This window comes from Staurois parvus, unplaced genomic scaffold (assembly GCF_062004578.1).
Source record: "Staurois parvus isolate SC_StPar_1 unplaced genomic scaffold, SC_StPar_1.0 ptg000695l, whole genome shotgun sequence".
Classification (NCBI taxonomy): domain Eukaryota; kingdom Metazoa; phylum Chordata; class Amphibia; order Anura; family Ranidae; genus Staurois; species Staurois parvus.
This window is the reverse complement of record NW_028318491.1, coordinates 781,813-806,486: the sequence shown is the minus strand read 5'-3', so window position 1 is coordinate 806,486 and position 24,674 is coordinate 781,813. Positions and strand designations below refer to the sequence as shown.

Below are 24,674 nucleotides of genomic sequence, written 5' to 3'. Positions count from 1 at the left end.
GATCTTTACTGCATACTTACACTTAGACATGTGTGACGTATTTCATTATAAATTGAATTTCAGACTGGGAGAATCTTATCAGAATCCAGATTCTCCCTTTAAGAAGGAGGCCCCTATTCATTCACCACACAATGTGCAAAGTAAATAAAAACAAACATAGTTTTTGACAAATAATTTATTAAAATGTAAATCCATCATCACTCGCAATGAACATTGACACGCATGAAAAAAAAAATACAGCTGCCTGGCAAATACAGCCAGTCTCATCAAGACACTCATCGAATAACAGTCGCTTCTCCCCCTCATGGAGGTGACTTCACCCTGGCAAAGTGCTTCCCGTCCATGTTGAAGCATGCGGACGCTCGCTTGTTCCCCCTTTTCTTGGCCTGTGAGGCTGATAAAGAGTTGGGGGGGGGACCCCAGGCATGTTTTTTTCAGTTGGTGTGTGGTCCACCTTAAAATCCATACCAGACCTAAGGGCCTAGTACAGATTTTGAGGGGGCACACTTTTTTTGTGGGGTCCTCCTTAAAAGCTATACCAGACCCAAAGGGCATGATATGGATCACTGGGGGACCCCCACGTCTTTTTCTTTTTTTTTTTTTAATGCTTCGTCTTTTACATTCTGGTGTCAGCACTGCATCAGTGTGAACCTAGGCTAACACTCTGCATTGTTATGATTGGCCAAAGTTGCAAGCAAGCTGTATTGATGTTGCACAGCAGTTGCAAGCAAGTCACATTGAAGTCGCAAGCAAGTCACAAAAATAACATAGCAAATGAATCCGAAATAACTTAAAAAAATACGAATAAAATCAGGACAACGGATATAGAAAATGAACTCCAAAAATGAATCATTCTAACATAGCAAATATGACAAAACAAAATGATTGAGATAAAATGATTAGATCAAAAAATTACATTGGTGGATGGGGCCTGTACAGACTAATAAGAAAATGGAGAATGAGGTCCTGTACACAGAGTTACACTGATTTATGGAGGGCTATGTATGGCTTAAATTGAAAATTAGGAATGGGAATGCTCTACAGATTAGGAGTAGATTAATGAATGGGCTGTTAATATAAGATTGGCAGATGGGGCTGTCTAACTTATTTTAGTTCACTTCTGAAGAAATCCAGGATAGGATAAACATAGGGAAACAACGCACGTGAGAAAAGTCCTTTTCACATGTTCAGTATTTCATGCAATTCTCTGCTGATCCCTATTAAGCAACAAGTAGTGTAAGCAATTACTGTCCAGATACCAGCCAGTCTATAGTTCCTTATTACATGACTAGCACTGTTAATTACAAGCCTGATTACTTTTGCTCAGTGAAATACATTAGCTGTTTTGATTCCAGTGATGTGTAGAAAGCTGTGTTTAGTTGCACAGCTGCACAGTATTTTTCCTCTCCACACTACCTAGCAGCAATTTACAATACACTAAAGCTAAGTGAACAAGCACATGTTTTTAGGACAAGCTATCCTAAATAACAAGCTATGTTTATTAACAAGGCTGCTAATAGCTTACACACAAATAATAGGAAAAGTTCTGTACTTATACAGAAACTGAAAATATAAAGGTATAAATTGTATTCTATAATCATGTCCTGTTTAAAATTACACTAACCTATGATTATGGTAAAAAGCATTGCAAAGTTATTTCCAAAACAAGCAAACATAATTAAAAAGAAAAAAGTTTATAGATTAATGGATATAAAAATAAAATTAAAATAAAGATAAAATTGTCAGGAGAAGGATAGTTAAAAGAGGAAGGGAAAGAAGGAATGAATTAAGGCTGATCAGGGAAAAGTAAGGCTTATTAAGGTGTTAAATAGTAACAAACTTCATAAAAACAAAACAAAAAAAAAATATGTTGTCAAGTTTGTTTAACTGACATCATATGCAGACTGAAGATCATAACTTTCAGCTGTAGATGTATGAAACAGAGTAGATACAAAATAAACAGTTTTCAGATTATTTCTTCCATATTCTTTTCTTGTTTCAATAAAACTGAACTGTTAAAAAAAAATTTAAAATTACAATGTATCTCTCCATATTCTGTCTGAACTGTGCTTATAAACACTTGGGAAGATTTACTAAAACTGGAGCAATCAGAATCTGATACAGTTGTGCATGGTAGCCAATAAGCTTCAAGCTTTGACAATAAAACCTGGAATCTGATTGGTTTCTATGCAGAGCTGCACCAGATTTTGCACTCTCCAGTTTTAATAAATCCTCCCACTGTGTCAAACTGTCCTTTTTTGACAACAGCCCACCTTATTAATTTCTTTAAAAAATTAAATTTACAATATCTTGTATATCTCTGTGACCGAAAAATATAATTTCTAGAACACATAGTTTTGCTTATTCTTGGATACAAGGCAGTGCACTATTAATTTTGTGAATTCTTACAAGCATAATAGACATGTATCTAAAACAACATCATCCCGGGACATAACAGATATATTTTTTAATGTTTCTTGTTTATTTATTGTCTGTTTTTCCACATTAAGTAACTGAAGAAAATAAAACAGATGGAGATATAATAATTTTATTATTGATAATTTAAGTAATAATAGATTTTTTTGTTTGTATCACAGCTGATGTAGGTACAACTTTGAACGTGTTCAATATTTTCTATTGATTCCTATTTTATGCTGTGACAAAATTGGTCTCATGCTTTCACTTAGCAAAAGTTTGTAATCAAAAAAAAAAACCAAATATATAAGGACATTCAGAAGGCTGATGGGTATAGGGACTCTCTTGACATTTACTGAAAAAAAACCAACAACTTCACCTGCCTATATCTCTAGATAAATTAAATGTTTTAATGTGCTTCTTTTGCACTGTAGACTGTTATTCACTCATTGAACCACTTCCAGGGAGCTGTACGCAAACAGATGCATCGCAACAAATTAGAATATCATCAAAAAGTTAATTTATTTCAGTAATTCAATTCAAAAAAGTGAAACTCATATTTTATAAAGTCATTACACACAAAATGATATAGTTTTTCTTTCTTTTAATTTTGATGATTATGGCTTACAGCTAGTGAAAAGCCAAAATTTAGTATCTCAAAAAATTAGAATATTGTGAAAAAGTTCAATATTGTAGACTCATGGGGGTTTATTTACTAAAGCTGGAGAGTCCAAAATCAGACTCCCTTCTGCATAGAAACCAATCAGCTTCTAACCTCAGCTTGTTCAATGAAGCTTTGGCAATGAAACCTGGAAGCTGATTGGTTTCTATGCAGAAGTGAGTCTGATTTTGCACTCTCCAGCTTTAGTAAATAAACCTCATGGTGTCATATACCTGGTTTAATGATCATGGTATCACTGTGCTTGATTGGCCAGCAAACTCGCCTGACCTAAAGCCTCTAGAAAATCTGTGGGGTATTGTCAAGAGGAAGATGAGAGACACCAGACCCAACAATGCATACAAGCTGAAGGCTGTTATCAAAGCAACCTGGGCTTCCATAACACCTCAGTAGTGGCACAGGCTGATCGCCTCCATGCCACACTTCAGTGGTGCAGTAATTCATGCAAAAGGAGCCTTGGCCAAGTATTGAGTGCATACTATACTGTACATGGACATGCTTTTCAGTAAGTCAACATTTCTGTATTAAAAATACTTTTTATTGGTCTAATGTAATATTATAATTTTCTGAGATAGTGAATTTTGGTGTTTCACTAGCTGTAAGCCATAATCATCAAAATTAAAAGAAATAAATGCTTGAAATATATCACTCTGTGTGTAATGAATCTATACAATATATGAGTTTCACTTTTTGAATTGAATTAGTGAAATAAATACATTTTTTTATGATATTCTAATTTATTGAGATGCACCTGTATACGTAGCCTCTCGGCGGGTGTGTTTTAATGCAGAGAGGCCGCATATATACATCCTTAGGTAAACACTTTACCGTGCTAAGAGAACGTTACAAGCACAGTAACAAGGGGAGACCATTGTGATCGGGAACTGTCTCATCATGTGACTGCTAATCACAGTGGTCACATGATCCTGTCTCTGCCTCTTGACACTTAGATCCTGTTAAAGGGCCATGGAGGAAGCAGCGGGAAGGAGTCATAGCCATCTGCAAGTTTCTACTTCACATGATTGGATATTTTAAGGAAACAGGGGTTAACCTCACACTAGTATGTCTGGCCCTGCATCTAAAATAGAAGTTCTGATTCTATTAATGTTAGCAAACCCTCTGTTTTTAGTCTCCTTTTATACAGTACTAGGAGAATGGAGGGATGCATCCAACTGATTGCTATGGTCAGCACATTTGCTGCAAATACTGTATAAAGGCTCCAGATTTCCTGGTAGTTGCCATTGCTCAGTGTATTGATTAGAAGTAGTCTAGTAAACCCATATTAACAATATAATATTGCTACCAATTGATAGCTTTATTTACCACATTTATCATAAATTAAATTGACTGTTGTATTCTTTTGATATTCTATAGTCATTTTCTTTATTGACTTGCATTCATTAAAGCATCTTCTTTTTGCAGCAAATGCAGAGCTCTAGCATTCTAGTTATCTGTTCTTGAAGATATTCCAGGGAAATTTCAACCCACTCCTTCTCCCATGCAGAGATGCGACTAACTTTTAGGGTGTTTTTTGTAAGTAAAACTGTTCTCACAAGAGCTCAGTATGGTTGAGATGTGGCAATTGTGTCAGCCAGTCCATCAAACACAGTTCTTCAGGTTTCTGTTTCTTCCCAAGAAAAAGATTGCAGAGTTTAACAGTAGGATTGAGATCACTGTCTTTCTGAATGATGACATTTGCACCAATCATGTGCTGACTAAAGGGGAAGGTATGGCATTATAAAATAAAGTGGTAATCTGGTTTGCACACTGTAAATCTTCACCTTACAAGCACCAAAGCGGCCCCAACCATAACATCTCCTTTGCCTTACTTCCAAGAAGGTATTAAGTCCTAATCCAGCACCTTTTGATTTTATCTACATCTCACCAATGGGGGTTGATTTACTAAAGGCAAATAGACTGCACACTTTGCAAGGGAAATTTCTCTTAAGTTAGTGAATGAGGTGAAGTTCTACTGACTTCCATCATCCTATTATGTGCAACCAAAAATATTATTGTTTTAAATTATTTTCCCTGCACGTGATTGAGTATTCTTTTTAAAGCGGAGCTCCACCCAAAAGGGAAAATTCCGCTTTAAAGACTGGGCTATTGCTCCTCATTAAGGATTGGCACCTTTGGTGGGCTGGGGGGAAGCGGGTACCCGAATTTGACAGGTACCCACTCCCACTTCCGCTCCGATCGCCTAGGCAATCGGAAGTGGAAGGTGTCCTCCCCCCCTCCCTCCCCGTAGTCTTTTGGGACACATGACAGGTCCCAGAAGACTACAGGACCATTCATGAAGCACAGTGCTACTCTCGCATGCGCAGTGGGTACCCGGTTGTGAAGCCACAAGCTGCACAGCCGGGTGCCCACACTGTTGATGCCGGCACTTAGGGACTGCAGAGGACATACCGCGGGACCGAGGGACAGGTGAGTGTGTGTTTTTTTAAAAGTCAGCAGCTACAGCTTTTGTAGCTGCTGACTTTTATTTTTTGACAGCGTGAGTGGCACTCTGCTTTAAAGTGAATTTTCACCACATTTACCAAGCTTATGGAAAATTTATTGCAAAGTGAAAATTCCCTTACAAGTGAACAGCCTATTTGTTTTAGTAAATCAACCCTATGGCATCTTCTTTAATAAAAACACCTATAACTTACACTGACCCATCTATAATATTTGTTTGCACTCATCTACCATCCACTGTCTGTGTTTTTGTACCCACTTAACATTTGCTTGTTATTTCCTGTTATGGCAATAACTAGAAATGTTTTAACTTGTTTATGTTTATGACTTTTTCTTTAAAACTCTACCACTCTGACTGTTGCAGATGACAGCATTGTTTGGCGAGTACTTTTAAGGAGGCAGCTGAGAATCTGTAAGTCCTCTATTTCTTAAACCGCATATTTATCCTCTTGTTCAGTTGTGCCTCTGGGTCTTCTAATAATTTTACATCCCAGGTTAGATCTAGTTTGACCTCTTCATTCAAGATACCTTTGCATGAAATCTTCATTTTCCTGGCAATCCAATGTATATAATAACCTTTATTTTTCAAAATAACACATTTCTTGAAAAAGCTATTTCACTTTGACTATTTTTGAACCTGAAAATGGAATGCCAGTACCTTGCAACCCAAGGAAAAATAATATATTTTCACACAGAATAATGAGTTCCTGCTGAGCTAGCAAAATTTCAAAGGTTTCTTCAAAAAAAATAAAAGCAATCATCATGTAAGCATGATTAATTTGGCATACTCTAAGAGAGTTCACTATTAGGACAATGGAGAAATGGTTCCTGAAAGTAAGACCTTGCAGTTATATGGGAAAAGTAAATTCTAAATAAGTGAATTCAATCAGCTATGACAAGTGTTATCCCCTAACTATATTTTTAAAGTAGTTACAAAGCCTAAAGATTTTTTACCTTAATGCATTCCTTTCATTAGGGAAAAAAATGTTTAGGTAGTTGTATCCTCAACCACCCTTTTACTTACCTGAGCCCTCATTCAATCCAGTTCTGTGCCCGTCTGAAGCGCTTTTCTCCCCTCACTTTCGGATCCTTCAGGCTTTGCTGAGGGATTCGGAGCCATTGGCTCCTACTGCTGTCAATCAAAGCCAGTGACAAGGAAGCGGGGCCGGGACCGTGTCCAATTGTCTTTGTCCACAGACACAGGCAGCAAGTCTCAGGAGCATTCAGCGGAGGGGAAGAGCCAGGAGTTCCAGTGGAGGCCTCAGAAGCGGAGGTTCCAATGCAATTCCAATGCACAGAGCAAGTAACTACAAACCTGTTTGCTATTAAGTTGAAGTGGAACTAAACCCATGAGGTACTCATAAATGTAAGCACATTTCCTGACAGTCTAACACTGCACTGCAAACATATAGTACATTTCAATTAGCTCATGTCTGTACTTGTGCTGAACTAATTTCTGTGCCAATTTGCAGTTCTGCTTCTAGAGCCATACCCTTAAGTGCTTACAACTCCTATTCCTGGACACACAGATTAAACCCACACACCAAAGGACCACAGATTTCTGATCACCACCAGAAAAGGGATCACTGCGTCATCTGACAGCTTTTCCTTGTTCTGGCATCTCACTGCTGCCTTCAAAACCGAGTAGAGGATCATACCTTCCATTTTGCATCTACATATACTAAGCATTCGGCTGCATTTCTTATATAAACAAAGACAGACAATAATGTAAATAGCTGAACATGGCAAGGCATTTATATCTAAATACAGTCAAGTAAAAAAATAAGTACAATGGAAATTGTTGAGCTTTAACATATTTGAACAGGCAAACATTTTAGTCATTTATTGAACAAAAATATTAGTAGATATAATGGTGTACTTAGCAAAAAGTAAGAAAACACATGGCTTCAGAAGCTGGTGAATGCTGAATATATAGTTGATTCAGTGTGGTTGATTTACTAAAGGCAAATAACACCAAGTTCTGGGACAAATCTTCTTGCAAAGTGCTACTTCCCTTGCAAAGTGAGCAGCCTATTTGCCTTTAGTAAATCAACTCCAATTACCGCAATCTGTCTAGGCCCTGAAGCAGCAAAGCACCCCAATCCATTGTTCCAGAAGGTGTGACATTTGCCTGTTTATTGTCTATTGAATGCAAAGCTGTACTCTTGCACTGGTGTTCTTTTTTGGCCACACTGACTTTTTAGGGTAAATTGCTGGATTTAAAGATTAAAATTGTAATTCTATGTACCAACTGTTGCAGAACCTGCAATAACATTTTGGAGTTTGGGGCTCTTAGAAACTTTATATTATAATAGTGTAGCGCTAAATAACATAATCAAAACAAAAAGTGATAAATTGACCTTGTGAGAAATCTCACAGTGCCTATAATGCTCTAAGTGCTCATCACGCGTGTCACTTATCTCATAAATAATATTACACAACATATAACATAATGGTGCTATGTTAGAATCATTAAACATATTTTGTGTTAGTGCCACTTCAAATAAACATATAACGTGTGATCGTGCCAAATCACTATAAATTAATATATCGTCCAATGTCCAAAAAACAATATAAAGCAATGTAATCCAAGTGATGCTTAAATGCACATGCAGTGTGTTATCATAGTGCCACTCGTGAAAACACACTCTTCCACTCTAGCCTGAGAGGTACTATCCAGGAGTGTTGAGGATCCAAGGTGATCCTAGAGGCTTGTGGGCCCCTAGGGGTCACTGAAAGGAGGTGAGGAGGCATTGCAGCCAGAGTGGAAGAGTGTGTTTTCACGAGTGGCACTATGATAACACACTGCATGTGCATTTAAGCATCACTTGGATTACATTGCTTTATATTGTTTTTTGGACTTTGGACGATATATTAATTTATAGCGATTTGGCACGATCACACGTTATATGTTTATTTGAAGTGGCACTAACACAAAATATGTTTAATGATTCTAACATAGCACCATTATGTTATATGTTGTGTAATATTATTTATGAGATAAGTGACACGCGTGATGAGCACTTAGAGCATTATAGGCACTGTGAGATTTCTCACAAGGTCAATTTATCACTTTTTGTTTTGATTATGTTATTTAGCGCTACACTATTATAATATTCATTTTGAGCACTGTTTTTGGTATCAGTAGGAGTGTAAGCAGCTGTAAACTAGGGAAAAGGGAGGGTGGTCCATAGAAGCGCAGGAGGACTTACAATATACTCTTAGAAACTTTATTTAGCATCAAAAAGTCAGCTTTTGGGAAAAATGTGCTGGGCCTCATATGTGGACAGAAGACTCTGTTATGTTCTTTGGTGGTTTCTACAATTAAAAAGTTGGTCTAAATATAAAGCAGATACATGCTGCCTCCAATAAGTAGTTTTTTTTGTAAATTAATCATATGTCACAAGAGGTAGAGCTTGTACAAAAGGAAGTCATTACTAAGGTGAGCCTACTGTGGCATGGTTTCCAAAAGCAACCCTGTGGGAATAATTGGAACCTATAGGAAAGTCATTGAAACTTTCCATAACCAAGGGAAAGGGAACTAGTTTATGTCAACGAGATATAAAGTCTCAACAATAAAGGCTAAAAAAATACACAAAGTGTTGTATGTCTTTCAATAGTCTACTTTTTTAAATCTCTACAGCATTAAATGAACATGTTCCATGTTGCTTAAGAACACTGTTCTAATTTTTGTGAGTTCATGTTTCTTTAGTTTAAGTGAGCTCTACACTTATTCACATCACACAGATATAAAGTATGTTTAAAATAAACATATATAAAGTATATTGCCAAAAGTATTAGGATGCCTGCCTTTACACGCACATGAACTTTAATGGCATCCCGGTCTTAGTCTGTAGGGTTCAATATTGAGTTGGCCCACCCTTTGCAGCTATAACAGCTTCAATGTGGGAAGGCTGTCCACAAGGATTTAGAGTGTGTCTATGGGAATGTTTGACCATTTTTCCAGAAGCGCATTTGTGAGGTCAGGCACTGATGTCGGATGAGAAGGCCTGGCTCACAGTCTCCACTCAAATTCATCCCAAAGGTGTTCTATCGGGTTGAGGTGCAGGCCAGTCAAGTTCCTCCTCCCCAAACTCGCTCATCTCATGGTCTTTATGGACCTTGCATTGTGCACTGGTACGCAGTTATGTTGGAACAGCAAGGAGCCATCCCCAAACTGTTCCCACAAAGTTGGGAGAATTACATTGTCCAAAATGACACCTTAAGAGTTCCCTTCACTAGAACTAAGAGGCCAAGCCCAACCCCTGAAAAACAGCCCTCCACCACAATCCCCCTCTCCACCAAATTTTACAGTTGGCACAAAGCAGCCAGGCAAGTACAGTTCCCCTGGCAACTGCCAAACCCAGACACGTCCATCAGATTGCCAGGCAGAAAAGCATGATTTTTCACAACAGAGAACACAGCTCCACTGCTCTAGAGTCCAGTGGTGACATGATTTACACCACCACATACAACGCTTTGCATTGCACTTGGTGATGTAAGGCTTGAATGCAGCTGCTCGGCCATGGAAACCCATTCCATGAAGCTCTCTATGCACTGTTGTTGTGCTAATCTAAAGACCACATGAAGTTTGGAGGTCTTTAGCTATTGACTCTGTAGACAGTTGGTGACTTCTGTGCACTGTGCACTTCAGAATGCGCTGACCCCACTCTGTCATTTGCTATTGTTCCCAGTTGCTTCCACTTTGTTATAACACCACTAACAGTTGACCATGGAATATTTAGTAGCAAGCAAATTTCACAGACGGACTTCACAGGTGGCAACCTGTCACGGTACCATGCTTGAATTCACTGAGCTCCTGATAGCAATCCATTCTTTCACAAATGTCTGTAGAAGCAGTCTGCATGCCTAGGCATTTGATTTTATACACGTGTGGCCATAGAGGCCATTGAAAACAAACGACAGATTGCAAAAGATAGCAGGAAAAGCCCCCAAAAATTCTTAAAATATATTAATAGTAAAAAGGTCCGGTCTGAGCATGGAGGCACTCTACAGAATAAACTAGAGTGAGTGACTGGGGACAAAGAGGAGGCAAATGTATTAAATATCTTCTTCAGCTCTCTGTATACATGGGGGAGCTCTTGTCCTTAATGCGCATGGTGTTGACACAGTCCCAGATGATGCACATTGGCTCACAACCTACAAACTCTTAGCAACACATTCTGTGCTCCCCTCATTCACACCACACTCACCAGAGTAAGGTGACCTCTTCCCTTCCTTCACTGTTCGCAGTGTCCCCAAAGATTTCCCATTGTTCCTCTCCATTATGTGTGCATGTATGGGGATAGAAAAAGAGCCCAGGGGCAGCATACAATAGAGTGATACAGTTTTATTTCCACCATAAAAACATGTAAAATACACTTACACAATAAAAATGCTTGCATTATAGGCAAGCCTCAGCACATATGTGACTTCCTACATCTGTCTGTGTTCCACTGGCCAGAAATATGTAAATTGGAAGTGGGGACTTCCTGCACTTGGGCTGAAGGCTGCCTCTGGGCTCTATTTCTATCCCCATACATGCACACATAAGAGAGGAACAATGGGAAATTCCTTCCAACAGAGTGGGGACACTGGAAACAGTAGAGGAGATTCAATCATAAAGCGCTTGAGACCCGCTTATGGTGTATAAGTGGTCATCTTACTCTGATCAGTGTGGTGTAAAAGGAGGTGAGCACAAAGTATGTTGCACAATTGAACACTGAAGAATGTGAAGGTTGAGCACCAGTCACTTTATATTGCACAGCGGATTTATTTTGCACAGTGGACTTTTTTGTTGATATATATATATATATATATATATATATATATATATATGTATATATATATATACACACACATACTGTATATACTTTGATTTTCATAACTGGGACTTTTATATTATGTACTGTATGTAGGATGTATACTTGCCACTTTGGATTTTGACACTAATATGATTACACTTTATACCTATAGATTTTAGATTCATTCTACTGGGCTCCAGACTTGTTTGCACAGTGGAATAGATATATAGTATTTATGTATGAGATTTATATATGGCAATTGAGATTGATGTAGCTTGACAATTATATGATAGCAAGCTACAGTATATTTTGCTATGAGCTTGTAGATTTAACCCTGGTTCTTATATTTTTACTTTACTTTTCACTGAGTTATAGTAAGTGCCAAACTAATTTGGAATGTTATTGAGATTGCCTCCTCCTGTTAGGGGTGTAATCATTTTGCAGGCAGCTACATATATAGTATAACAAAAGGCAAAACGTTATCTTCAATTCTGGATAGAGTGGAGATGGACACCAATTAGGTTTTTGTTGCAGTCTGTGCTCCATTAGGGAGATTCATCATATCTCTGTGTCCTGTTTACCATTATCAATGAAAGTGAAAAATAAAAGAAACACCACATTTTGGGTTGTCCCCAGAAAAGTAATACAGGGAACATTGTCCATTGGGAACACTTGCTCTGGCATCTGGGGTTCCTCAAGGAATTCCCTCAACTTGCAGGGATTTTCTCTCACTTCCTGTTTTGGCTATAGAACATAAAGTGAAAGTACATCTCCCCAATAGGACACATATGGCAAAAAAACCTGACAGAGGTTATAACCCTCCCTTTTTCGATCTAAAATGGAAAAAAAAAAAAAGAAATATTTTGCTTATACTGAAGCTCTACTTTAATGTAGAGAATGTGTGCAGATAATATACCTTCTACGTTTAGAACCACTTTAAAGTAGACAATTCTTGATTTTACAATAAGTTAGCACTTATTAAGTGTGCACCTGGAATTTAAAATTATCAGAGTGAAACAAGTGGAAATGTCTTTGATCTCAATCTACTTTTACAATTTGTAACTGAGTAAAACCTATTGAGCTCTTGTGCAGTGGTGTATTTAGATACGCCCCCCCCCCCCCATGAGAGAACGAGAGAGTCAATACGTGTGTGTATGTATATATGAGTCTCTCTCTCTCTCCCTTTCTTTCTCTTCTCTCTCTCTCCCTTTCTTCCCTCTCTCCCTTACCTCTCTTTCTCTCCCTCTCTCTCCCCCTCTCTTTTTCTTCCTCTCTCTCTTCCCCCTCTCTCTCTTCCTCCCTCTCACTCTCTTCCCTCCCTCCCCCCCTCTCTCTTCCCTCCCTCTCTTCCATCCCTCTCTCTATCTTCTCTCTCCCCTCCCCCTCTCCCTCTCTTCTCTCTCTCTCTCCCCTCTCTCTTCCCTATCTTCCCTCTCTCCCTTCCCCCCTCTCTTCCATCTCTCTCTCCTCTCTCTCCTCCCTCTCTCTCTCTCACCCCCCTCTCCTCCTCCCTATCTCTATCTCCCCCTCTCTCTCCCTCTCTCTCTCTTCCCTCTCGTTCTCTCTCTTCCCCCCTCTCTCTCTCCCTCCCCCCATCTCTCTTTATTCTCTCTCTCTCTTACCCCCCCTCTCGCTCTCCCCTTTCTCTCTCCCTCTCTCTTCCCCCTCTCCCTTTTCCCTCTCTCTCCTCTCTCTCTTCCTTCTCCCTCTTCCTCTCTCCCTCTCTCTTCCTTCTCCTCACTCTTCCCTCTCTCTTCTCTCTGTCCTTTCTCTCCCTCTCCCCCCTCTTTTCCCTCTCTTTCGCCCTCTCTCTCCCTTCCTTCTCTCTCTCCTCTCTCTCTTCCCTCTCTTCGTATCTCAGATCATATGGGGCTGCACACACACACACCTGCACCCACAGAACACAGCACAGCTCACCTCATCCGGGCTCTCCTCTCCATGCTCCAAGCTGTCCCCTGGTCCTGGCTTGTCAGCTGCTGGAGGGAGAGGTACAGGACCATCGCTCTGCAACTGCCCTCCCCCACGCCCCACCACATCGATCTTCTTGCTGTCCGGACCACTGAAAGAGTACATAAGGTACCCCTCTGATTGCAGCTCTGCATGGCTCTTTCCGCCGCTGCTCACAAGGTTCCTTCTTTCGGGGGCAGTGCCGCCCTCCTAAAAATTGCCACCCCAGGCAAACGCCTTGTTTGTTTTGCGGTAGATATGCCCCTGCTCTTGTGATTTGTACTATTATTTAATAAAATAAATAAATACACATATTAACTTACATTATTTCCTCAGCAATATGCAGAGAGAAACATTAAACTGGTAAAAAGTTTAACAATATGGAATTTCAAATTTGTCATATGTAAATGCTTGAGGCAAAATGTACTCAAGGATTACTGAAAGCACCTACAAAGAGCATTTGACATGGTTTTGCCATATCAGAAGGCATTTTCAAATTAATAAATGATATCAGAACACAACATAGCCTTCTGTTGTTTTCAGTAACATGTCAGTACAACTCCATGGCCTCCCTCTGTGAGGAATGTTAAAGAAGGAAAAAAAGAAGGTTTTCATTAACCTATGTGTCAGAATCTTTGGCTGGTTCTAAAATATATCTGCTATTGTTCAAAACACAAGCACCCAGAAACAAAAATGATTTATCATAAATATGTTAAGAAAGAAAAGTAGAACCCTAAATAAAAGGGTTCTCTACTTTCAATAAAAAAATGTCTGAAACTTGGATTAAAGAGTATGGGAAATGACTAGTAACCATTGTGGCCTGTGGTTTCCTGCAGCCGATCCTTTCCCATTATGGATTTGCCATGCTTGTTCTACACTTTGCCTCTGAGTGGAGGTGGCCATCTTGGTAGCGGCAGAGATTTGCTTCCTCATATCAGAGCTGCCCCTGATAATTGATGGTCTGTTGACTGCTGGGGTTATGATCATGAAGCAGAAAAAGTAATGAAGGAAGCAAAAATCCACAGAGTGAATAAAGCAGAATGAGGGAGAGTCTGGTCATCTCCTTGTAGTGCACCTCCATATTAAAGTGATCTTTTGTTTCTTTTATTTTAAAACAGTGATCATATGAAGCCATTTATAATCACATAGTTGTTTAGTTCCTTTTTAAATCATAATAACAGAAATCACCCAAATGGCCCTGATCATAAGTTTACACACCCTGGAATGCTTGGTCTTGGTACAGACACACAAGGTGACACAGACAGGTTAAAATGGCAATTAAAAGGTTAATTTCCTATTTCTGTGGCTGTTTAATTTGCATTTAGTGTCTGTGTATAAATACTGTAGTCAATGAGTTTCTTAGCTCTTACCTGGATGCACTGAGCAGGCTTGATACTGAGCCATGGGGAGCAGAAAACAACTGTCAAAAGACCCGCTTTACAAGGTAATGGAACTTTATAAAGATGGAAAAGGATATAAAATGAAATCCAAAGCCTTGAAAATGCCAGTCAGTACTGTTCAATCATTTATAAAGAAGTTGAAAATTGGGGGATCTCGATACCAAGCCAAGGTCGCGTAGACCAAGAAAGAATGCAGCCACAACTGCCAGAAGATTTGATCGGGATACAAAGAAAAACCCACAGGTAACCTCAGAAGAACAACAGGCTGCTTTGGAAAAAGACGGTGTGGTGTTTCAAGGAGCACAACTTGATGATTCTTGGGAAAAAAATTAGCTGTATAGTCGAGTTGCCAGAAAGAAGCCTTTAATGCACCAATGCCACAAAAAAGCCTGGTTACAATGCCACAAAAAAGCCTGGTTATACTATGCCCAGCAACACCTTGACACGCCTCACAGCTTTTGGCACACTGTAATCTGGAGTGACAATGCTAAATTAGAGCTTTATGGTCACAATCATTAGCGCTATGTTTGGAGAGGCGTCAACAAGGCCTAGAGCGACAAGAATACCATCCCCACTGTGAAGCATGGTGGTGGCTCACTGATGTTTAGGGGGAGGGGTGTGAACTCTAAATGCACAGGGAATATTGTGCAAATGAATGGCGAGATGAATGCAACATGTTATCAGAAAATACTGGCAGACACCTTGAATTCTTCTGTAGGAAAGCTTGCACAAGGCCAAGTTGACCCTCCAGTGGTAACAGCAGAAAAAGGTGAAGGTTCTGGAGTGGCCATCACAATCTCCTGACCTTAATATCATCAAGCCACTCTGTGGAGATCTCAAACATACAGTTCATGCAAGATGACCAAAGACTTTGCATTACCTGGAGGCATTTTGCAAAGATGAATGGGCAGCTTTACCACCTGGGAGAATTTGGGGCCTCATAGACAACTAATACAAAAGACTTCACCTTGTCATTGATCCTAAAGAGGCCAATACACATTAATAAGAACTAAGGGTATGAAGACTTTTAAATAGAGGTAATTTCATTTATTAACTTGTTGCCATGTTTTGTTTTATGATTGTGCCATTCTGCTATGATCTACAGTTGAATATGGATACCATAAGAAATTAAAGAAATGTGTTTTGCCTGCTCACATGTTTAAAATGGTACATACTGTATATTACAAATTCCCTGACGGCATGCAAAGTTTTGAGCACAACTATATATGTTTGTTATGTGTTCCTATTCATACAGCATACCTACAAAAGTTTAAAAAACATATTTCTTACCTTTTAGAGGTTTCTGAGGAGAAGGTGCCATGGTTGCATGTTAAGCATATCTCATCTATCTCACAGTGATCTGTCTCAATAACTAGCCTGGGGATTGGTTATGTTCAGTTCTCATTAACTTACAATGGAGATGCCCAGTCCATAAATATTTAACCTTTTGTTAATATGGGTTAATAGGGTTTATTATGTTAAACACAGCTTCCCAGCCCCTCTTTTAACAGAGAACTAAGTAGAATATTTCCTTGCTGGTAGTTCCCAAAAAGAGAATCTGAAAAAGGCAAGATGCAATTTTTAAATACTTGGTTAACATTTTGCTAAATAAGGACATTTAACAAATAAAGTAGGTATTATCCCAATTTGGCTGCAAACATGGAAACAACCTTTAAGGGTTCAACATGTTGGTACCCAAAGTATCTGCCAATTATTTTTCCTTACAGATCTTTTATGTGGCGGAAGGATTGACCTCATCAGTTGCTTCTCCTCCTTCACTGTTCATTTAGCAAGCTGGGGTGTGTTTGGGTCCTGCTGCTGTGCTGTAGCTGCAGTAAAATTTGACTATGTTGTCTAGCAGAGTGCCAAGATTACACTACTTTGGCAAGTAAAGAAAAAAAACATGTATGACTTTCAACTCTTTACTTAAAGCAGAACTTCACCCAAAAAAAGGGGAAGGTTGGGGGTGGAGCTTGCCAAAATCCAAGATGGCAGCCTTACTGCAGAGCTCCAGTCCACACAGGGACACAAAGGCACATTGCAGACTCGCAGGGTCACTTCCCAACACCCCATTACAGTGTTCTGACTCCACGCCATGTAGGAATCATGACCAGAAAGAAGATCGCTGGCCAGAGAAGCTGACAGCCTTTTTTACACAAGGGCACAGATAAGATGGCACTGGCTCTTCTTCCTCACCAGCCTCCTGTATCCCACGGCAACACATCCAGGCTGGCAATCCTCATAAAAGAAGTAGCCCGTCAAAGAGCCAACACTCTCTACCATCTACTCCCTCATCTAGGAGCCTGGAGAAGACAAGAGTCAGGAAGGATGGCTTGGATTCTGCACATGAGGTGAACTCTAACCAGGACTCAGGGGATGACACTAGGGATCTCCCTGTTTCTATTGATCTCTTTCCTACCAACAATAAACATGTACTAGATACAACCCTTAAGGATATGCTCATAACTTTGAGAAGCTCTCTATATGTTGATATGATGACATGTGTGTACAAATTTGGTACAGAAATGGAGGCTGTTTCATCCAGGGTGGATCACATAGAAACAAAGATGGGCAAATTTGCCACAACCATAAACAATCTGATTGATGCCCACAATAATAAGAAAGAAGAGATGGACACAATGAAAGCTAAAATAGCAGATATTGAAGAAAGGTCCAGGAGAAATAATTTAAAGATTAGTGAGATCCCAGAGTCAGTCCAGCAACCTGACCTACGAAAATATGTCATTGTTCAATTCCATTTTGCCAGATCTATCCGATTTAGATCTAACTGTGGACAGGATCCACCACTTGACCAAACCATTGCATCCTCCTGACCACATACCCAGAGATGTCATATTGCGACTGTATTTTTTCCACATGAAAGAGCATTTGATGACTGGCACGCAATAGAGACCTCATTCCAGTACAGTACAAAGACCTTCAATTTTATGCTGACTTGCCTCAATATACACTCCAAAAGCGTAAAAACCTTAACACAATACCAAAAGCACTAAGGAACTATAAGATCAACTAAAAGTGAGGATTTCCAATAAAACTCACCATTACCAAAGATGGCACTTCATATATTGTCGACGATATGGCGAAGGGTTTAACCCTCCTAAAATCTTGGAACATTGTACCTGACAGTCATACTCAGACACCATCCAAGAGCAGTCCTAACCATATTGACGAGTGGTCACATCCAAGAACTCATGTACCCACACCTGACCAAGAGAGTGGGTGACCTCATTTCACTCAGCTATTAGTTCCTGAACTAGAGGAGCTTTCAAGCTGAACTTTTCCCCCTCTTACCTTTGAGTAGCAAAATGCTGCACCTATGTCTTAAGGACCTCCATATTTTTTGTCTGGCATTCTATATATATGTTTTGTTACTATTATTTTTTGGTTTACTACCTATTTGTTACAGTCAGAGCTTTTCATATCATCATTCCTGCATCAACTCGATGGAATCCTCAACAACAACATCTCTGGAACTGACATAAGACCAACACACCCTGGAAGATCTCTTTATTTATCATAAGTGTCACTTCCACATTATACACCTATCAACTTATATCCATAACCTACAATGGCAGTGAATTTCCTTACCATCAATGCAAAAGGACTGAATCACCCTGCAAAACACAGATCCTTATGGAGAGAGGCAGCACAATTCAATTGTGATGTCCTCTGCATTCAAGAAATGCATTTTCAAAACCCAAATCACCCTAAATTCTCTATTTCAAAGTATCCTCACATCTTCTTAGCAAACACGGATAACAAGAAAAGAGGTGTATTAACTGCTATAAGAGACTCGCAAGAGAGTCATTTGTATGTTACACAAAGAGGTTGCTGATCCACAAGGCTGTTACCACATACAGTACTGGTGTGCGACATTAACTGTATGACATACACTGTGGCCAATATCTATGCCACGAATAAGCACCAGATCCATTTTTTTTAACAAGGTCTTAAAAAAGATTTGCACAATCCAACAAGGATCATTACTATTATGTGGGGACTTTAATCTCACACCAGACCCAAAAATAGAATCCACCACATTCACCTGAAGGCACCAACCATCACTACAACCACACTACTGCATAACCACAAGCTCTATGATGCTAGGAGGTTATACAAGATACCATTACACAAATCCATATGTTAGAAACTCAAAATAAGACCACCTCCTCTAAATCATTCTCTGATCAATTGGCAATATTACGATATGATCTTAGATTAATTCTACTGGACAATTTTGAAAAAGTTTCTAGAAGGTTACAAATGTCATACTACGCAGACGGCAACAGGGCAGGCAAAGTCTTAGCTAACCGTTTTAGAGGCCATAGATATAAAACCAAAATACCTTTTATTTTTTACCCAATAAAACAAGACAAAGTATTTAATCTGCAAGCTATTGCTGATGCCTTCAATCACTATTACAGCTCCCTCTATAATCCTAAACAGGACCCTAATATTTCCCAACCCACAAATGAGAACATTAGAGAATTTTTAAAAAACAATTAACCTCCCCAAATTGTCAGAGGATCAATTATATAACTTCAATTTTCCCTTTACTGATGCTGAAATCCTCCGTACTATCAAATCATTGTCCAACAATAAATCATCAGGCCCTGATGGTTTGACTGGGAAATACTTTAAAACATATTCTTGCCCCACATCTAAAGAAGGTATATAGCCATGCCGCTGCCTCCTCCTCTTTCCCCTGCGAAATGCTCAAGGAATTGATTGTTGCACTATGGAAGCCAGGGTGTCAGGGCAGGGTCACGCACTGACTGACGACAACCACCACCCACAGACTGGAGTCCCTCAGGGAGCAGAGTCTAAGTCCCAGGCTGCCCTTCACCAGGACCCCTGATGGTGGGGATGGACTTGACACAGCCAGAAACCAGGTCGCGGCCCCCGAGACACCCCAGCTGCGGTAGTGGCCCCGCCAATGGCGTGTAGCTGGTAGGGACCAGATAGACAAAGAGTAGTCGGGCAGGCCGGGTCGATAACAACGGGACAAACGGTACAGAACGGTAGACAAGAATAACAGGTCACAGGCCGGGTTCAGCAACGGACGGTCAGATCAATGGAAAACGCAGAGAATGGTCAGTCAAAAGCCGAGTCAGATTCCAGGAGAGTCATGAGAGTATAAACAGAGCTATAGTCACACTAACACACAAGAAACGAATGCAAAGGGCACGTGCGGAGAACAGGCTTATATGTGATCAACCACACCCCTCTGGGGGATGGACCGCAGAGGCCTGAAGGCATAAAAGACTCCCACCATGCTCTGCAGAAATCCAAGATGGATGCCAGCACATGGAGCAGCATAACCTCTGGGAAAAGGTAGGACCTTGACACAGGGAAGGAACCAATCACACCACATAATGTTTGCCCCATCTTGTTGCTAAACAATGATCTAAATGTTTATGCAAAATTGGTGGCCAATAGACTTATTGATATCTTACCCTCCCTTATCAACTTACGCTAAGCTGGATTTACAAAAGGTTGCCAAACTGCCAACGCAACTAGGCGCCTGATCAACATTATACATGTGGCAAATAACAGAACACCTTCTCTGCTTATGGCTCTGAACGCAGAGTAGGCATTTGATAGAATACATTGGGAGTATCTAGCACAGGTACTTACCAATTACAGATTTAAGGGCCCATAATGGCATTATACACTAACCCTTCCCCTCAGGCCTACGTGTCCAGAATATTGTCAACTCCATTCACTCTATATCAAATGGAACTCAGCAGTGGTGCCTTCTCTCCCCACTTATCTGTAATCTACTGATGGAACCTATGGCCACATATATACGTTCGCATCCACAGATACAGGGTTTTTTTATGGGAGGTAGGATGCACACCATTAGTCTTTTCGCAGACAACATCATAATGATGCTCACAGATGTGGAAACTTCACTGGCTTTGGTACAGCAACTCTTTAATAAAATGTCTTATTATAAGGTGAATGAGAAAAAATCATATATTTTGGATTTGGGAGTACCTACTAAAACCAAAAACCAAACTCCAAACTATTTTTCCATATGTGTGGAAGGATAAAGGGATTACCTACTTAAGGATCGCCCTTACTCCTAGGGCTGATAACCTTGTTAATGAAAATTATAGTCCCTGTAACGGAAGCGTAGGCAGGACAGAGCACACGGAGAAGATGGGGAACACACAAAGCTTTATTGAGACCACAAGATGACAGACACTCAATGGGGAAATGGCAGGGAGGGTGATGTGCGTGCAAACTAGGGACGATTCCAGGCACAGGGGGTCTTCTCCGGCAGGGTGGCTTGTGCGGTCTTCCCCCCCCCTTTGGCGATCTCCCCCCTTGACTTGGGGGGTCCCAGGCAGAGCCTGGTCACGAGGGTCCCGCCTCAACTGAGCTCCCTCCGTGACTGCACAGCAGATTGGAGTCTCAGGCAACAGGCGGGCAACCTACCCCTGGGCAGGGGTCTCGGGGACTCAATGGAGTCTGGCCTAGCACAGCTCCCACCCAGCTTTCTAGAGACATCGGGGTCACAGGGGGGGGGGGTCGGTGTGCACACTAGGGAGAGTTCAGAACACGGGTGGTCTGTGCACACAGCAGGGGCAGTTCAAAACACAGGTGGTCGGTGCACACAGCAGGGACAGTTCAAAACACAGGTGTTTGGTGCACACAGCAGGGACAGTTCAGAACACGGGTGGTCAGATGCACACAGCAGGGGCAGTTCAGAACACGGGTGGTCGGTGCACACCGCAGGGACAGTTCAAAACACGGGTGGTCGGTGCACACAGCAGGGACAGTTCAGAACACTGGTGGTCGGTGCACACAGCAGGGACAGTTCAAAACACGGGTGGTCGGTGCACACAACAGGGACAGTTCAGGACACGGGGGAGGTCGGTGCACACAACAGAGACAGTTCGGGACACGGGTAGTCTGTGCGCACAACCACGGGCAGTTCATGGCTTCTAGGGAAACTCACGGTAGGCGACTTGCAGACGCTCAGCAGCAGGCAGATTCCAGGGAGGTTGACGACTTGTGGACGCTCGGCAGCAGGCAGCTTCCAGGGACCCTCAAAGCAGCCGGCTCCTCTAGGGGCCTAGCAATCAGCAGCAGGGGCCCTCATGGCGGTCGGCTCCTCCAGGGGCCCAGCGATCAGAAGGCAGGAACCCTCACAGCGGCCGGCTTCTCCAGGGCCCAGTGACCAGCAGGCAGGAACAGCAGCGGGGGTAGCATGGCCGCGGGGTCTGACCTTGGAAGAGGGGGCTCATGCAGAGCTGTGGAGACTCCCACCCTGGGACATTCAGCGGAGGGAGCAAGATGATTCCAGCAGTGTGCACAGGCACAAAGAGAGAGAGCTGCTTCCTGTGCCATTCTTTTTTAAACCATGTGGGACGCTGCTAGGTTGCCTTGGCAACGGCCGGCCCAGCTCCATTCATGGAAGCTACATGGACATCGGAATGTGCAAGGGGGAAGGGAGGGGTGGAGGGATATGGCGGGGAATGGGAGAGGCACTGGCACTCCATGACAGTCCCTTTCTAAACTCTTTTCGCCGCAAATTAGATAAACTAGCCCTCTGCAAATTGTCTTGGTCAGGAAGGGTAGCAGCCTTTAAAATAAAGATGCTCCGACAACTGCTTCATCTATTCAGAACAATATCTATCCCTGTACACAATTCCTATTTCTCAACCCTGAAGTCTATACTAAATAAATATCTCTGGCAAGGAAAGAAAGCACGATGTGCTTTCAGCAAGCTCTTTAAATCAAAGTAAGCAGGAGGCTTAGGTCATACCCACCCAAGCGATTATTATTTAGCCTCAACTCTTGCTCAACTTAGAAAGTAGTTCGCTCCTCAACCTGATATTCTATGGGCAGAACTTGAACAAATTCAAATGCCAGGAGGGAACATGTACAATTATTTAATATCAATATCCCACACCACCTGCAGAGATACAAAACTCGCACCTACTATTGAAGCTTCAGTAGAAGCATGGAGTAACTTGTGCAAAGCCTCATTTATGAAACAAAAACTCACTTCTCTAAAATGTCCAATAGCTGTCTTAGTGTTTCTCATACCTGAGCTAAATCTTACAAGCTGGTACTCTAGAGGTATTTTAGCTTTAGAAGACTTGTATATTGGACCTGCCCTTAAAACCTTCCGGACACTGCAATTGGTGTATTCTCTTCCAGCTACAGCATTGTATCAATACAAGGAGATTTAGAAACCCTGATTCCTGAAGAAATTTGTTCTTACAAAGTTTCAGTTACATACATTTGCCACCATGGCAGTGCATACAGTATTCATTACAAACTAATAAAGTGTAAAGGTTCCCAAAGTTGGAATGTCTGGCATGGTAATATATGCACAAACAAGATATACTGTATATGCAAATTTCAATCCTAAGATTTTTTTTTTTGTTTTCAATCTCAATTTCCATTTATTTTGCATAAAGTCTAGAGCAGATTCATACAAAGAAATAGAAAGGACCACAATGGCACACTTGTCAAAATACCCACTTTTTTTTAATAGCTCACTGGTGTTATATCAGTTATTAATTTTGAGAGAATTATCCTTTAAAAATAAATGTATTGATACGCCCAGTTTGACAGCTTTTGGGCCTACCTTCCATCCAAACCCTAATAACAGAAAAAAAAAAAGTCTGTGACATTCATTTAAAAAATACTATTGCCAAAATAAGTGGTAAAACACTACCGCACCTGCAAGTTTTGTGGCCTAGTCAGGTACAATGGAAAAGACACCGCTCCCTTCCCTTCAGAATTATATACATCATGTCATTTCACAGGACTTAATAACCTCACAATAAAATTCTCACTATACCTGGCATTAAGGAAGCAGTTGGAAAAAGCTCTTCCTGCTTAATTCGACTTTCATTCAGTAATTCTTCAGCAGTAATAGGAAGGTCGAGAACATCACGGATAATTTGAGCTGCCGGCAATGCCTTTTCCCCCATGACTAAGGATTTTACGTCCCATGTGTATTTTTTTCCAAATCGGTCACAGATTTCTTGAAATACCACAGTGTAAAGGCGCTCCGTGTCTGTGGAAGAAGGCATGTAAAAGCATTAAGATGGATTACATGTATTGTTACAGTGTGATACTAAGGGAGTTTGCATACATTCAAAATAAAATGGAAATGCGAAAAAAGGCAGAGTGACAGTTCAATTTTCCAAACTTCACAGATGTTTTTTTGTGACCTTGAAAATACTTTCTTCAAACAGCAATTAGCGTGTCTTTTAACAAAGAATTCCTATAGGTTAATCTTAATACTGTAATTATACAGTGTAATAATTACTCAATGTACACAGTTTTTTTGATAATTCAGTATATGATTATACCTTGCTGTAGTTAATTAAAATGTAGATGAATTTAAATATGAATACCTAGTATAACTCACTTATCAGGAAAAATACTACCTATACCTGACATGATAATAATCATCCTTTCTTATCATTATAAAGATATTCCATTCAACACGTTTTATATAAGTATATACCTTATAAACAACATTACTACATTTTCATGGTACTCTATAGCTGTCTACTGATGTACTGTTGCATTAGGTGCAATGGTGACATCATGAAGCCACCCAGTGCCTCTAATTTATAGCCTGCCCTTGATACATAATTACTGTGCTTGAAAAGAATTTCAGTAACTCCTCTTTTATGGACATGTTGTGCTCATAGTAGTTTAGCTGCTGGTTTTACAAGGATAAAAACACCTATTTTAAATGAGAATAACAGACAGCTCTGTATACCTGTATTCAAATGAATACACCAAAGAATCACCCTGGTCTCATGTGTATATTTTATAAGACTATTTTAATTCAGGTTGCCAATAATTCAGACCTTACTTTTGCAAATGTAGGCTGATTGAGCTTGTCTGTAAGGTGCACAAAAAGTAAAAAAAAAAAAAAGTAAAATGTGTATATATATATATATATAT

General features: G+C 40.5%; 1 protein-coding gene across 1 annotated transcript in view; it reads right to left on the bottom strand.

Annotated features, from left to right (window-relative positions):
• PUDP (pseudouridine 5'-phosphatase) overlaps positions 1 to 24,674 on the bottom strand; it is a 365,717-nt gene that overhangs the window by 227,731 nt on the left and 113,312 nt on the right. The window contains exon 2 of the mRNA XM_089652896.1: positions 23,551 to 23,769. Coding sequence (XP_089509022.1) covers positions 23,551 to 23,769 — 219 coding nt within the window. The remainder of the gene's footprint in view (positions 1 to 23,550; positions 23,770 to 24,674) is intronic.